Below are 16259 nucleotides of genomic sequence, written 5' to 3' on the forward strand. Positions count from 1 at the left end.
CAATTTAATCATAATTCTAACAACATAAAAATCGTTAGAAAAATAACAATAATAAAAAGAGCATGATCCTTACTTTGAATCTGTTTGCTTGCAACTACAAAAATAATAAACGAGTTAGTAACTTCAAGAAAATAATAAAACAACAATTAAATTAAATTAAATAAAAACAAGGTTAATTTTGGGGCCAAACCCTCAAACGATTCTACCTTTCATGCCTTGGTTTAAGGACAGAACCTCGAGTAAAATATGGACTCCTTTGAGTGCTTGAAGAGGGAATTTTGAAGTGAAAAGGGTAGGCTAGTGTTTAGGTTAAGAGCATAGAAGAGAGAAAAAATAAGAATAACAGAATTCTCGTTGCCCCGTTCATCAGAAATGAGGGGGTATTTATAGGGAAATGTGCTGAGGGAGCACACGGAACCCTAAAATGATAAAAACCCTAAAAAACTATCCCGTGACACGGTCAGACCCTACCGTGACACGGTTAGACTGTACCGTCAGACGGTACAAGTTCCCGTGACACGGTCAGTTTTTGGAGTGTCGCGGGAAATTTTCGGAAAACGCGTTAAGGGTTTACGCGGAAAGGACACGGAACTCCCCGTGTCACGGCAGACCTCCCGTGTCACGGGAAGTCCCACCGTCAGACGGGAAGAGTTCCCGTGACACGGTCAAGCTTGACCGTGACACGGTCAATTCCAGTCCACTTTTCCGTCTAAATTCATTTTTAACCCTAATTTCTTTCGGCTTTCTGAGTGCCGATTGATAATTACGGGCTTTTTTCTGACTTTCATTATTCGGGCTAAAATAAGAAAATAATAAATAAATAAAATATTTGGGCCAAAAATAATAAAATAAAAAGTTTGGGCTTAAAATTAATTAACAAATTAAAACTATACTTTTACCAAACACCAAGACTGATCCATGGACCTTTCAAAAATATGAATTTAATAAAATACAATTTTTTAAGCACTCTCGGGATTAAATACTAAACCCGACCAATAGCGGCGGTGAAAGGTTATTTATCATCGGGCTTGGTTTTGGGGAGACATTTTAAGGTGTCTACAGTATGTGTAATAGGTACACCGTTCCTGCTAATGTTAACTTCGATATGACTAGACTATGGATTCGGGTGTATGGGCTACCTTTCGGGTTATTGAACCGGAGTGGCTGTAGAAACCCTAAAACTTGTTGGGTTCGTGGAAACTCTTGAATGTGACGGTGAGGGTCTTCCTCTTAAGGCACCTGAATTTAGAGGACAAGTTCTAGTTGACCTTTCTAAACCTTTAGTCCCTGGGTGTTTCGTTCTGGGTGAATTTGAACCTCTTTGGGTCTATTTTCGCTACGAAGGTGTGTTTATGTTTTGCAAAAAATGTGGTATGGTGGGTCACTTTAGAGAATTTTGCCATTCCTCGGATTATGTGGCTGCTAGGAGGGTTACTTCTCGTATGGGAGCCTTTGAGGCTGAAGGGTATTCGGTGTTATACAATCAAAATAACAGGCCTTTATACACCAATATGGTTGAAGGAACCCAAGATGTTTTTACCAATTGCAATACTAGAGTTAATCTCCTTATATTAGCTCAGGATTTTGAGTATAATGATGTTATCTCTGGCAACGACGATGATAATGGGGATGGGGATGATGATGATATGGACAATGAGAATGATAACGCTGATGATGTTTATGATCAGGATATTCCTGACAATAATGATCACAATGATGATGAACATTCGGATTCTGAAGGAGGGATTGAGCCACACAATTCTGACTCTGATTCGTCTGGTTCGTCTGGAGCAGGGGGCAATCATCTTCCTAATGGTGATGCTAATTTACCTGGGCAAGATGGGGATAATAATGATAATGTTGAGCCGCAGTTCATTCCAATTAATGGGGTGTATCAAAATGGGTATATGTCTCACCCTATTAATAATGTTGCTGCTTCTTTGTCGGATAGTTCGGTGTATGGCTGTGCATCTGAACAGGGGACTGACAATATTACTTCCTCTGAGACAGATCCTACTACCCCTGAATCTTATCACAACGTGTACTCAACACGGTTTCAGGAAGAAAACCAAGTTGAAGCTATGCGAGCGCAACACCGTTCTGTTATTCCATCTGGCGACCCATATGCTTAGTTTACAGGTTTCAGGTCTGGGAATATTTGTGGGGGTGCCTTTCGTATGGCTGCAGCCTTAGAGGAGAGCTATATTTCGGATGACAGCTCCGACTCGGTCACTAACCAACCTAATGCTGCCACTCAGCCTCCAGTTCCTCATGTGCCCCCCTTCTTGCTTGAAAAACTCTCTTTAGATGACTGCAACTCTCCTTCTCAATCCTCGCCTATGGTTAAAGCAAAGAGGCCTTATGAAGGGCCTTTTCACCGTTGTAGGTCGTATGATCAGGACCCGTACTTTGGGTACTATGGCTCAACGTGGTCTCAGAAACGTAGGAAAATAAGAACTTTAAATCAAGAGTGCAAAGGTGGCTTTACTGTACCTGTTTCTCGTTCAAGGTCTGCTCTAAACCGCAAGTGCTGCTCGGATGTGTCAACTGCAGTTCACTTGAGGATGCTGGGTTCTTCTAATGGTGTTAATTGTTCCTCGTCTGGTCACATAGTGCTGCTAGGAACAAAAAGAAAAGCTGCTCAGTCACCTTATTTTCCTGGCCTTAAGCTTCCTAAGCTTTCGGGGGCTGTGATTTCTCTTCAAGGTTTCGATGCCCGATCTATTGTGTCCACTTCGTCTGTTGCTTTCTCTAGCAACCTTGGTGTGGCGGTTGGCCCTTCACAGCCCCCCAAGGTCTTATGAAGATCACATCCTGGAATTGTCGAGGACTAAATGACCTTAGTTCGTCGAAGCTTCCGTATGTGTTTTGGTTGTTACACTCGTTTGCTCCCACCTTTTTGTTTTTGTGTGAAACAAAAGTGTCTGTCTCTGTTGTGAATAGGTTGCTTAGTAGTACTAGTCCTACTTCGTTTTTTGGGGTTGATTCAGTAGGTACTAGCGGGGGTCTAGTGGTTTTTTATTATGGCCGGGAGGAGGTCTCTTGTGTTTTTTGTTGTACAAATGTGGTACTTTGTAATATAAAGCTTGCTAATGGAAATAGTAAATGTGTGATGTTTGTTTATGGTGCTCCTGTGCTTGAAGATAGACCTCAAGTTTGGGGTTTGATTTTAGATTTACTTGCTATTGCCCCTAATTGTTTGATTATTGGGGATATTAATCAAATTGAGCACTATTATGATAGGTTGGGGGGTTCGACTGTCATTAAGGGTTGGGATTCCTTTATTAATTTTAGACTAAATTCTAGTTTACTTGCAACTCCATCCAAGGGCCCTCCCTATACTTGGACGAATAATCGAGATGCCGATCAACTCATTTTACAGCGTTTGGATCGGGCATATATGACTTCAGACTGGTTTCATGAATATCCTGATAGCCGTTTACTCAATCAACCTATCCTTATTTCTGATCATGTTGCTATTTTCTTTGATGACTCCCCGTTTCAAAGACAGTCCAACCGTCCATATCAGTTGGACAATTGGTGTCTGAACTATCAGGATATACATGGCTTTGTGCTATCCACTTGGCAAAGACAATTTGCTGGCTCTCCTATGTTTGTTCTCTCTAAAAATCTGGACCATGTTAAGTTTCTAATTAGGAATTGGTATCTTAACAATAAAAAATTTTGGGGTGTCGATTGGAAGCATTTCTTGAAGGATCTTTCCAAGGAGGGGGAGTCAATCCGCACGGTTCATGATGCCTCTCTCCACATGGCAAATGTGGTTACCTCAAAGGAGAATATCCTATTGCAATTGCAATTTTGGAGACAACGTTGCAAGAAAAGCTGGGTTTTAAAAGGTGATTGCCCATCTAAACTTCTTTTCTCAAAGGTCAAATGTCGACAGAAGAAAAATGAGATTAGCTCATTACTCGATGATCTTGGTGTCCTCCGACATAGCCAAACGGAGGTCCAGCATGTTGTTGTGCAATCTCTTAAGAAGACTTTCAAGACTTGTAGCATACCCTCTCATGATCTAGAAATTGATACCGTCCTTCGGGAGTTGGATCTTCCTCATTTCAATTCATCTCAAATCGCTAATTTGGAACGTCCCTTCACTGCTTCTAAGATTCGATCTGCCATGTTTTTGTTAGGGAACTGTAAATCTCCGGGGCCAGACGGAATTACAGTTGAATTTTTCAAGACTCATTGGGATGTTGTGGGAGATTCAGTGGTGTCTGGCATTTAATGTTTCTTTCAAACGGGGTTTCTCTTGAAAGAATGGATTAGTCCCTTCTTGTCATGATTCCTAAGATCGGTAACCCAACGGAGATGGCCCATTTACGTCCTATCAGTCTGTGTAACACAGTGTACAAATGTGTCTCTAAGTGCTTGGTAGCTAGATTGCGCCAGTATCTCCCTCATCTAATCTCAGATTCTCAGCACGCCTTCGTTCAGGGCCGCGTTATGACGGACAATATTTTATTGAGTCATGAGTTAATGGAGAAAATCAACTGTTCCAAAACAGGCACTAATTGGCTTGCTTCGATCAAAATTGATATGAGCAAAGCTTATGACAAAGTTCACTGAAGTTTTCTTTTACAGGTCTTAAGAGCCTTTGGGTTCCCACCTCGTTGGTTACAGATGATCCAACAGTGCCTTGCCACGGTTACTTACAAATCCTTGATCAATGGGACTACCTTGGACACCTTTAAACCACAATGTGGTCTTCGCCAGGGAGATCCTATCTCTCCGTATGTTTTCCTTTTCTGCATGGACATATTCTCTCGTATGTTGCATTTGGGACAGGATTTAAAGCAATTTCAGGGAATTAAGCTGTCTAGAACGAGCCCCTTGATCTCGCATTTATTCTTTGCGGATGATGCTCTTATCTTCTTTCGGCCAAAGACTGCTTCTTATTCTAATATCATGCATATCATTCAACGGTTAACTAAAATTTCTGGGGAAGAGCTAAACTTCTCAAAATCCTTGATTAAGTTTAGCCCGAATATATGGCCCTCTTCTCAGGAAGATTTCAAATCAATATTTCAAATGAAGCAGGTACAGGTGTTCGATCATCATCTAGGGGCTCCAATTGATTTCCTTGGCAAAAAGAAAGACCACTTCCAATTCATCATCGACAAAATTATGGGACGTATTAATTGCTTAAATATTGTTCGGCTTTCCCAACCACAGAAGTTGATCTTCATTAACTCCATCCTGGTGGCAATGGCGTCCCATGTTCTCACTTTCTATGAGTTATCGGTCGCTATAACTGGGAAAATTGATTCCTTACTAATGCGCTTCTTCTGGGCGCATTCCAAAAACAAAGGAATGCATTGGGTAAGGAAGGATATCATGCATCTTCCTCGTGGCCTGGGTGGCGTGGGCATCCGCTGCTTGTCAACCCTAAACAAGGCTTTGCTCATGAAACAGGTTTGGAGACTCTTTTCCAACCCGTAACTTCTAGTTTCCAAAGCCTTTGCTGCTCGGACGACCTTTCTTTCCAATAACCCTCACACACGACCTACTTTCTCTGGTCGTTCTTCTTATGGTCTTCGGGGGTTACTAAAGGCGGACGCCCTCTTAAAACAGGGTTGTAACTGGAAAATAGGTAATGGTCGGTCTACTCTCGCTGGTTCGGCCAAATGGGTCAATGGTCGCATACCTGAGTTTAAACCTGGAATTCCACTGGCCAATTCTGCAGCTCATTCCGTTAGTTTTTTCATCCATCCTCGGTCTTTGGGGTGGGATTCGACTAAAGTTCTCGACTGGTTTGTGCCTGCGCATGCTTCGGCAATCCTTGCTTTGGAAGCTCCTGATTCTTCTCGGGATGATTTTCGTTTCTGGGCTAGTACCCCTTCGGGAAGGTACTCGGTGAAAACGGGCTATACAATGCTTAAGAAACAACTTTCTCCAGAGGTCTCTCCTTCTTCTTTGGATTCCTTCTTGAAAGTGCTCTGGTCTCTCCAACTACAGCCTAAATGGAAGTTGTTCCTATGGAAATTGCTTCATCGAGCTCTAGCAGTTAAGGTGGAACTCCATCATAGAGGGGTTCCGGTTCAGGATGTGTCATGTGACCTATGTCATTCAGAACCAGAAGATTTACAACATCTCTTTAGAATGTGATTTAACGCCCGCTCAGTTTGGAGGGGTGGATGCCTTGGTATCCGCTCAGAATTTAATGGAGACCTTTCTCTTTTGGATTGGATCCAAGAATATATCCGACTTTTTATTAGTCAGGATGGGCCTTCTAGTGCTCGCTTAGGCACCTTTGTTGGCACGCTGTGGAGTTTATGGTTGTGTCGTAACTCTAGAATCTTTAGGGATTCTTCTGCTGTCAGGCCCTTTGATTCACAGTTTGCGGAGGTAATGGACGCTCATGCAGTCTTTGTATCTTCGGCAGATTCGGCTACCTCCCTAAATTCTGCGGGCGGGGAGGTCATGGCCTCTCCTCCGCCTGTGTTTTACACAGCTCAGCTTGGCCTTAGTAACCACGGGGATACGTTACTTTCACTACAAATTGATGGTGCTTGGTTTCAGGACTCTCTTCAAGCTGGGATGGGCTGGTTCTTGGATAATGATGACCCATTAGATGATCGTATCATTGGCGGTAGTGACTTCGGGGTCTGTATTTCAGCTTTACATGCGGAGGCTTTGGCGTGCTTGTACGGCCTCCAATGGGCTTCTGATCGTCGAGTTCATTCTATCACGGTTTTTTCGGATTCACATAATCTTGTTACCCTTCTTCGGGGGGACGAGCATGGAAATGTGGATTACCTATGGCTTATCCGCAAGATTCAATTACTTGGTTCATCCTTTCAGTATTGTAGTGTTCATAAGGCGGATCGTCATCGCGTTCATCGAGCTCACCAGATTGCGAGGGAAGCGGCAGTTCATTTTATTCGCTTTAGTATTAGTATGTAATCCGTTTGTATCCTTTGTCAAAAAAAAAAAAAAAAGAAATTCAAGTTCTATGGGCTAAACATATAATGGTAAAGCCTAGAATTTGGATCACTTTGAAATGCAAATACTTGTTATATCCAAATATGTGAATTGTGCTAAATCCATCATTTCAAATGAAACGTCGAATATCAAGTAGGTCGTGAATTGTCACGATAAAGTTAGTTATATACTTAAATGTGTTTAGCTCGTCAATTATGTATTGCCACTTTAAATAAGAAAAACTTGCAAAAAATAATACAAAATTTAAGTAGTCCACTAAAAAAAGTCAACGTTTTGATTAATTCTAAATAATACAACCTTTTAAGGGTATCCGCTTTGAACGAGTTATGACCGATTAGTGACCTAATTAAGAAGTTAGATGGGACACATGTCATAATGTTATTTGGATTAATAATTTGAATTGATTTTTTTGTTTATTTATTTAATTTTTAAAATTTAAGATTATTATTATGCCTTATTATTATTGTTATATTTAATTATTTTATTTAAAAAAATCACTTACCACCTCCTTCCCTTCCCCGGTTACTCGCCAAACCCGATCCATGGAGCCGGCGTGCCTAGATCCCCCTCCCTCTTTCCCGGCGGCGCCCCCCTCCTCCACGTGACATCCCATCTCTCTTCTCTCTTCCCAGTTAAACCGCCATCCCCCACCAAGAACGTATTTGTTTCCATCTCTTCTTTCAACAATGGCACTCAAATCCTCCATTTTCTCTTTCCTTACCACTGCACCCTCGCCATTTTTACTCTTTCAGCAAACTCCCTTGAATACCCACAACAACTAACCGGTGAAACTTACTTTCAAGATGTATACAACACAAACATCCTATAATTGATGTAAAGATAGTTTTGTGGGGGGATGAGGGTTTTGGGGATGGTGGTTTTGCGGAGAAGAGAGAAGTGGTTATGTGCACAAGAGTATGGTCGGCACTAGGGGAAGGGGGATCTGGGTGCGGTCGCCGCCAAGGGTTAGGGTAGGCAAGTCGCCGGAGGAAAGGAAGGGGTAGGGGGTAGCCTGTGGTGGTCTTGGAGGAAGTGGTTTTTGTTTTTTTTTTAATTAATTATATTAGTTAATCATAACTACAGTTTAAATTCAAGGTTAATTAGATGATTAACCAAATGTATTAAAAAAAATAATGTTGTTAAATTTACAAGTAAAATATATCCTATTTAAGGCGGATACTCTTAAAAGTTTGTGATATTTAAAAATAATCAAAAGATTAACTTTTTTGGGCGGATCGCTCAAATTTGTATTATTTTTTACAATATCTCCCTTTAAATAATGACCATGCATTGCGTTATTGTTGCAAATAAATTAGACACTAAAATGTCCATGGGATGTCAATGAGGTGTTGTTGATGAGTGTCATTTATGGCACTCATTTGGTTCTTTTTAGGATGAATTTCATGCTATTCTATAGCTCTTTTACTTAGCTTTTCCTTAGTTTACTCTTTCATTCTTTTAGTTTGCATTTTCTTAGTTAGATTTCTTTCTTTATGCATTTCTTAATTTATTTTGTTATTTTCTCTTTTATTTGCTTGTTTTCCTTTATTTTTCAGGTTAAGGTCGTTATCCAAGTTTCCCAAGGCCTCTTCTTAAGTTTGGCATTGATTAAGATGCCTAGTGGTCTCCATTTGAAGCTTAAGCATGGAGAAGTGCAAGTTGCTAACGACCTTGAGATTTGCATTCAAGCCATGGGGGCATGATTTCTAGTCTTGAACCCGCAAACATGGAGTTTAGAAACTGTAAGGTTTCATGTTTATCAAGAGAATTAAGTGGAACGCACGAGGAGCATCGGAATGATAGGGAAGATGGCTGCCCTGTTCCCAGGCGCGGGCACGCGCGGCTATGGCGTGGCCGCGCGGCTTTGTAGCGCGGGCGCGCCTCTCTCGGGAGCGGGCGCGCCTCTCTCGGGAGCGGGCGCGCTTCTCTCGGGCGCGGACGCACCTGTTCAGGTCCCTGCTCCGTACCAAGTTTTGCGCGGCCGCTCTCTCTCTTGTAGTTGGTCGCGCCTGTTCGCGTTTATTTGGGGACGATCTAACTAATTTCTCTTAATTAGTTTTTCTATATATAGACTTTCTTTTTATTTTTAGAGAGAGTTAAATTTTTCAGAAATTATAATAGGATTAGGTTAGATTTTTAGAGAGAGAAACTCTAGTTTGTAAAGAGAGAAGTTCTTGATTGATGATTGATGATTCGAAGTGTTTTTCTCCATTGAATTGAAGCAAGTTTGTAAGGATTTCTTTAATTTAATGCAATCTTTGTTTTGATCTCAATTTCATTGTTAATTGTGGAAGTTGATTAATTGTTGAATTGGTATTTTTTTTATTATTACGATGATGATGAATTTGTTTCTTAGTTTTAGTTTTGATGATGATTTCCATGAATTGTGAGTAGTTTTCTTGCTAGGGAAATAATGAAGCATATTAGTAATTGATTTATGCTAATTGGGGGAAATTGATAGAGTTGATGTTGTGATTAAATTGGTTAATTGATTAAGTGCATGTGTTTGTTCAATTTAGGAGTGATCAACCTAAGTTTCTCATCCTAGATTGCATTGTATGTTCACATTGATACGGAAAATTGATTTGTGACTTACATTTGTCAATTGAGTAGGTTTGCAAGTTAGCTAGAGTCTCTCGTTGTTGGCACTAGTTTGACCTCTAGGAGATTAGCCTACCATATTCTCTTGATTGCTTAATCGATTTTCCCTCGCAACACTTGACTTAGTCATCTCCAATCCCAATTAGTTGAATAAATTACGAGTATATGTGGATCCATACCCTAATGCTTGTTAAATTTGATTTTAATTTCGATTGTTTGATTGGTAGAATAGACACACCTCATTTCATTGCTTAGAAATAGCTTAGCTTTGACTTTAGCATTCACCTCCCATTCCTAGTGGTTCGACCCTCGACTTACTCTATCCTTGGTATAGGGGTGTGTTGAGAGATTATAAATTGTGTTTTGACCAATGGTAGATTAGCTTTCAACGACCTAGTCTCACCCTTAGATCAGTTGTCACCTTAAATTGTATACTGATATACAAAATCAAATAATTTATCATTTCTCTCTCCAATGGTCCCCACTATTCTCTCTCATATGAAAAATTTTCATGGGCACATTACTTTTACTATAATAAATTATACATCAAATCACATTATATATTATACTCTTAGTTAATTCTCATTTAACTCCGTGTAAACACAACTGACGCAAACAAAATATTGCAGATGGAGTATAATTTAAGAAGTTTACAATTTGGGAGTATGATGGGTTTGACATACTGTAGGGAATATTTCAAGCATTACCCCTAGCTTGAACCCCACTGTGATCGTACACTAAAGTACGGTGGTGTCCAAAGGGAAAGAAGATAGAGCAAAAGAGTCGCCGACAAGTTTTAGGAACTTGTAAACCGTTCACAGGGTGAAGGTTACACCCCTTAACGATCCAAGTGATCGTCAACTCCAATAGGTCTGGAACCATGACTGGTAGTTCGGGGATGAAGGTACAAATCTAACCTAAAAATGATTGAACGTGCCCTAATAATAGGCCTCTACTTTATTCTGATCGTATTCATGTGCGCTTTCTGACTAACATACAATCAATAGGTTTACCCCTAAACCAGTTTATCTATGTTGGTTGAATTTAATGCACAAATAAATCTATTATTGGCGATCACTTGAATTATAATCAAATTAACCCTAAATAAGATTATTAATTATCTTATTAAGCGTGATTGCAAGTACAAATTCCCTTTAAACATGCATAAAAGGTGTGATCAAGCAATAAATAAATATCAAGCAACATAATAATAATATTCATAAAATTAATCATAATCATAATAATAATAATTATAATCATAACAATCATATTTAAAAATAATCATCATAACAATAATTATAACAATTATAATCATAAATCATAAAAATAATCATAATAATGTTAAAGCATAATAATAGCAAGATCCTAGGCATGATACTAACAAGATTAATAACAAACCCTAGCATGTCACAAAACATTAAAAATCAAAGCTTTAGCCTTAACATGATACTGACATGAATATTAGGAAGAGAATAGGAAGCATCATACTTTTAATCATACTTGATATTAAAGTTACCCTAGACATGATACTAGGAAGATCAAAATGCCCTAACATAACATTAGGAATCATAATAACATTCTAAGCATAATTTCTACATTATATTAACAAAGAAAATCATTAAAGCACTTACTTGGATGCCTCGTACCTCTTTCTAATAACAAAATACACGCGTTAGTAACTTCAAGGAAAATAATAAATAAAACAATTAAATTAAATAATTGAGATAAAGATTTGGGACCAAACCCTCAAAAATATTAAAACCTTTCACGTCTAGGGCGAAGGCAACTTCGAACAATGCTAGGTATGTCTAGCGCTAATGTATGAGGAATTGTGTTTGTAAAAGGCTAGGCTAGAAAAAGGGAGAGAGAATCAAGAAATTCTTGATGAGAGTTTGTGATTGTAGATGAATCAAAACGGAGTTTTTAGAAGGCTATTTATAGAGAAAATCAGCCAAAAAGATAGAAAAACAACTCAGAGTTCTGACGTGAATAAAACTTGATTAGCGCCGATGCTGGCAATTAGCGCCAGACGCTAACATTAGCGCCAGGCGCTAACGCTAGCGCCAGGCTTAGCGTCAGGCGCTAATGTCTGGCGTTAGGCGCTAATCCCGTTTTTGACGCGTTTTCTAAAATCAGATAGAAATTAATCGTACAGGAGGATAAAATCGTATTTTCCTCAAAAACATTCTTTTATTCTGATTAAAACTCTAAAAAGTCAACAAAAGTCAATTTATCAATGCTAATTGAATTAAGAATGGAAAGAACCTTCTAGAAGAATATAGAAGACTAAAACCATTCCTAATTGCATTAGGAATGATAAATCCATATTAGGCCCTCCTCTAGATCATTGGCCGCATATAAGGCTCAAACCGGACCTAGTTTAGTAATTTAGCTATAACTTCCTCTATATTCATTGGAATTGGGCTTATAATTTATCGTTGGAAAGCTCTTTTCAATCTCTATCCAACTACACTACTATTGGACCCATATAATGGACCAACCAAAGTAGATTGGCTGTTTTCTTAAAATAGGTTTTCAAAAATAGAAAGAAAAGAAGAGAAATTAAAACTATCCGCAACACTAGACCTTCTACACTTTCACTTTATTCGATTATGATTCGACGTGAAAGGTACTCATCACCGAGTTTGGTTTTAGGGAGATACAATTGGGTGTCTACAGAAGCCCCCAATTTGACTGAGTTTGGAGAAACGCAAGTTTCGAAAACGAAAGTCAAATTATCGATAGGGATGGAGAATGATTCAGAACATTCTGCGATCTTAAATCATTCTTGTAACGCCGATACTTGCAAAACTAGCGTTAGTTAAACAGATAAAAGAGTTAAGAAACGCGTATCTTGCACCATCGAGCACACGTCTCGGTAACCGATTTGTTGTTGTTTGATGTTGTGACAACTTTCCACAATCTAGGGAACGCCATCTTGCTGTTTGTTTTGACTATCTTCCGCAATCTAGGGAATGTAGTCGATCAATGCTTCTACATCTCGAGCCTCTTCCTTGAATCATAGTGACAACCTTTCCAATCATAGAAAAAGTCGTCGAAGACCGCCCATCTCGTGCTATCTTCTCAAATCTTGGTGACAACCTCCACAATCTTAGCGAATGCCGTCGAAGACTTCCCATCTCGTGCTATCTTCTTAAATCTTGGTGACAACCTCCACAATCTTAGCGAATGTCGTCGAAGAGTGCCCATCTGGTGCTATCTTCTCAAATCTTTGTGAAAACCTCCACAATCTTAGCGAATACCGTCGAAGACCGCCCATCTCGTGCTATCTTCTCAAATCTTGGTGACAACCTCCACAATCTTGACGAATGTTGTCTAAAATAACCTCTCTTGAAGTCATCCTCAGTTTTTACGTTAATATTCCGAAGAAAACTACCGAAGACCAACGCTTGTCGATCCCTAAAGCTCGCTTGAACTTTGCTTAAGCCAGTGCGTCGATGCTTTTACTACTTTTAAACTGGTATGTCGGTGTCTTTGTTAAGCGCTTAGGCGCTTTTAGCTAAGTGAGATGATCATTCATCAGGTCGATCACTTATTGCGATTGTAATCAAGCCGACTACTTAATCATGTCAAATTGCTTATAGGGGCTAACTGGCGTACCAAGGAACCCAAAATCCCTATACGAGGTCGAAATAACCATTTTGAGAGGCTTTGAGCTCTGTCGCTGCTGTAATATCTCTAGCACCAAGAATTGACTCTGTCGCCAGGCGCTGAAACCTGCTGCCAGACGCTGGATGTCGTTGTCTGGCGCTAGAATCGGGTCTTCCTTATTCTACTTTTTCTGCCACTGTTGCTCGGTTTTGCTTCGAACTTTGAACTTGGTCGTTTCCATTCAACCAAAATCCGCTCAAGTCTTTTGTAAATTAAAGCTCTTCATCTCTAATTTACCGATCAATGTAATCCCTCTTATCTTGGAGGAATCTCCTGTGTCATATTCGCGGTTTTTAAAGTAAAATTCGGGAATGTCCTCGCTTGCTGGGATGCACATGCATTTATATCTTTGACCATAAGACTTTGCTTATCTTTATTTAGGGTTGACCTAAGGTTTAGTGTTGCTTGACTTATTCACTTGACATGACTCAAGGTATAAACTTGACTCGCTGTGATTGACTCGAGGTTGACTCGACTCAAAGTGTTTGACACATGTGTTAGACTCAAATCAAGGAGATATGACACGACATGACTCAATGTGTACATGACTCGTGTGTGCATTGTAATGTGATCATGCAACTCGAAAATGGAAAAAAACAAAAATTTCCCGTTATTTTTGTGGAGGGTACCGACTTTCTCCCGAAAAAGAAAGACGCGAAAAACGAATCGAAGTTTTCGAATGCATGTTGAATGAACTTAGTCAAATTTTGTTTGATACTATCTCTTAAGGTGCAAGGATTAATCCATCCTAGGCTATCTCAATGATGAAAGTATTTGGGTAAGTTATGCACGGAGGCTAAGCACTTCATACTTTGTGATGCAATGATGAGTGATGAGTGATATGACAAGGCATGATTCAGCGTTATGTTAAGATTTCATGACAAAGGGTTCCCAAGGGAAAGATTATTTGGTCATGTATCTGTGCAGTGTGTGATAGTGACGCTAAAGTTAGGCCGCAAGAGCTAAGTGTGTAGAAAGATATTATTTTTAGAAGAGTCAAATGATGGTGACTCTTAGGCTTGGCAAGCTAATGATGTAAGGATCAACCCCCCCAAGTCTAGCTCTAAATGAATAGAGATGAGCATAGGGGATCCCTTGATATGATCATGGTGTGAGTGTGTGAATGTGAATATGAATGCATTTTTATTACGGTCGCACCTTAATGTTAAGTTGCCTACGTATCCGTTAGGAATCAGGCCGAACGTAGCTCTAGCCGAACCTCGTACAAGTTTGTGTATACCTCAAAAAGGTATTTTAAAGGGTTGTTAAGTGGTTAGGCTAAAGGTTATAGAAAAAAGGGATAAAGGCTCAAGACCCTAGATAAGCCCCCAAGTTGTGCAATCTTGCTTTTGAATCTTTGTATTTTTTATGCTTTGAGTTTCTACTCTTTTTTAGCTCTTTATTTTTTGCTCTCTTTTTTTGTTTTTGCATTTTTTTATTTTGAACCTTTTTTTATTAGTGTGGGCAATCCCGATCATGCGGTCTATCACTCACTTGGCATTCATGTTTCTTAGGCACGGTACCGAGCACTCGATAAGAGACGCAATCTGAGACGTGTTCATATCAAAGACATTTTCATATCAAAGACATTGGAACACTTGCCCTTTTGTACACTTTTATTATTTTTTTACTTATTTTTTGCTATTTTAATCTTTTTAAGTCACTCAAGCTTTTTATGAAATAAAAAACTGCATTAGTTGCACACCATCCCATCCCAAGGTTAGGTAGATATAGGTTGAAAAAATGACAGGTCTATCGTTAGACGAGGCTCAAAGTGGTTTATCAAGAAAGGATTGCATATTTGACGGGTAAAAGATTATATAATGTGGCTACAAGGGGTGCCTCAAATCATTGGTATACCCTGTGCTTAGTTTGACATTTTATTTATTTATTTATTTATTTTTATTTATTTTGTTGATGCAATGATCATATGCAAGAAAATAAATGCTCATATTATTAAAAGAAAAAAGAAAGAATCTACAAAATTAATCTAAGGGGAATAAAAAGGTGCCTATGCTAGACTTATTGGGGAAAGGGTAAATAAAAAAGAAATAGAAAAAGAGGTCACGAAATCTTGTCGTTGAAGCTCGATTCTTGTCTTGTGTCGTTTGCTTTATCATCACTCGCTCTTCTTATCAGCTGGAGGCATGAGAAGCTTGTTATTATCAATCAAATGTTGGATAGCCTCCTTTAGCTTCTAACAGCACTCAGTAGCATGACCCCTACCTTGATGGTACTTGAAGTGTTCATCTGGATTCCAAGTAGGCAATCTCTTTTCAGGTGCGGGATCTTGAATAGGTCCAATGGGAGTAATGAGTCCTTTGGCATGGAGTCGATCCAAGGCAGTATTGTAGCTCATCCCAATAGGGGTGAAGTCTTTCCTTAGTTGCTTCTTAGATCCTTAGTTATCCATGGCTAAAACTTCAATGATCAAAGGTACTAACATTGTTACTAGAGTGGGCGTTTTCGGAAGAAGAAGGATTGTCGTTCGTCTTTCCTTTCCAGCCACCGTGGTTACTATTGTTAGTAGGTTTTTGTTTTGCGAGGTCGTCTTCGATCTCGATACCTATGTCATAGACGGCTCTGAAAGTATTCAAGTTGTGTTGATATTTTAAGTGCTCTGAATACTTTTCTTGGAGATTCTTGATAAAAATCCTCACAGACTCTTTTTCGGTGCGGACCTCAATCATCTTAGCGGAAGTTTCCCTCCACTTATTGAAGAAAGAAGTAAAGTCTTCATTCTCTTTTTGTCTTAGCATTTCAAGTTGTCTATAATTAGTTTTGACTTGGATATTGCATTTATACCTATCAATGAAAGCGTTTACCATCGATTCCCAGGTAGAGGTTTTCTCTTTGTCCAGGGAGAAGAACCATTGTTGACAAACAGTTTCAAGAGATAAGGAAAACAAGGAATGAAAGACTTTCTTATCAATCCCCTTAATGTTCATTATAGTTTCAAAGGCTCTTAGATGAAAATAAGGGTTGTCAGTTGCCTTGAATTTCGGGATGTCGTTGGCATTAAA

General features: G+C 39.3%; 1 protein-coding gene across 1 annotated transcript; it reads left to right on the forward strand.

Annotated features, from left to right (window-relative positions):
- Window positions 1–4329: 4329 nt before the first annotated feature.
- Window positions 4330–6924, forward strand: LOC145632867 (uncharacterized). Its single transcript, XM_081685196.1, has 4 exons — window positions 4330–4392; window positions 4603–5433; window positions 5572–6122; window positions 6237–6924. The coding sequence occupies exons 1-4, from the start codon at window positions 4330–4332 to the stop codon at window positions 6922–6924; spliced, it is 2133 nt and encodes a 710-aa protein (XP_081541322.1).
- Window positions 6925–16259: the final 9335 nt, after the last annotated feature.

This window comes from Chenopodium album, chromosome 5, assembly GCF_948465745.1.
Source record: "Chenopodium album chromosome 5, dcCheAlbu1.1, whole genome shotgun sequence".
Classification (NCBI taxonomy): domain Eukaryota; kingdom Viridiplantae; phylum Streptophyta; class Magnoliopsida; order Caryophyllales; family Amaranthaceae; genus Chenopodium; species Chenopodium album.

Bases quoted from the DNA above. Each gene is read 5' to 3' on its own strand.
- LOC145632867 (XM_081685196.1), top strand. From the start codon at position 4,330: ATGGCCCATTTACGTCCTATCAGTCTGTGTAACACAGTGTACAAATGT. The intron at 4,393-4,602 runs GTAGCTAGATTG...TTTCTTTTACAG, and splicing joins AATGTGTCTCTAAGTGCTTG to GTCTTAAGAGCCTTTGGGTT. The intron at 6,123-6,236 runs GTGATTTAACGC...ACTTTTTATTAG, and splicing joins TTACAACATCTCTTTAGAAT to TCAGGATGGGCCTTCTAGTG.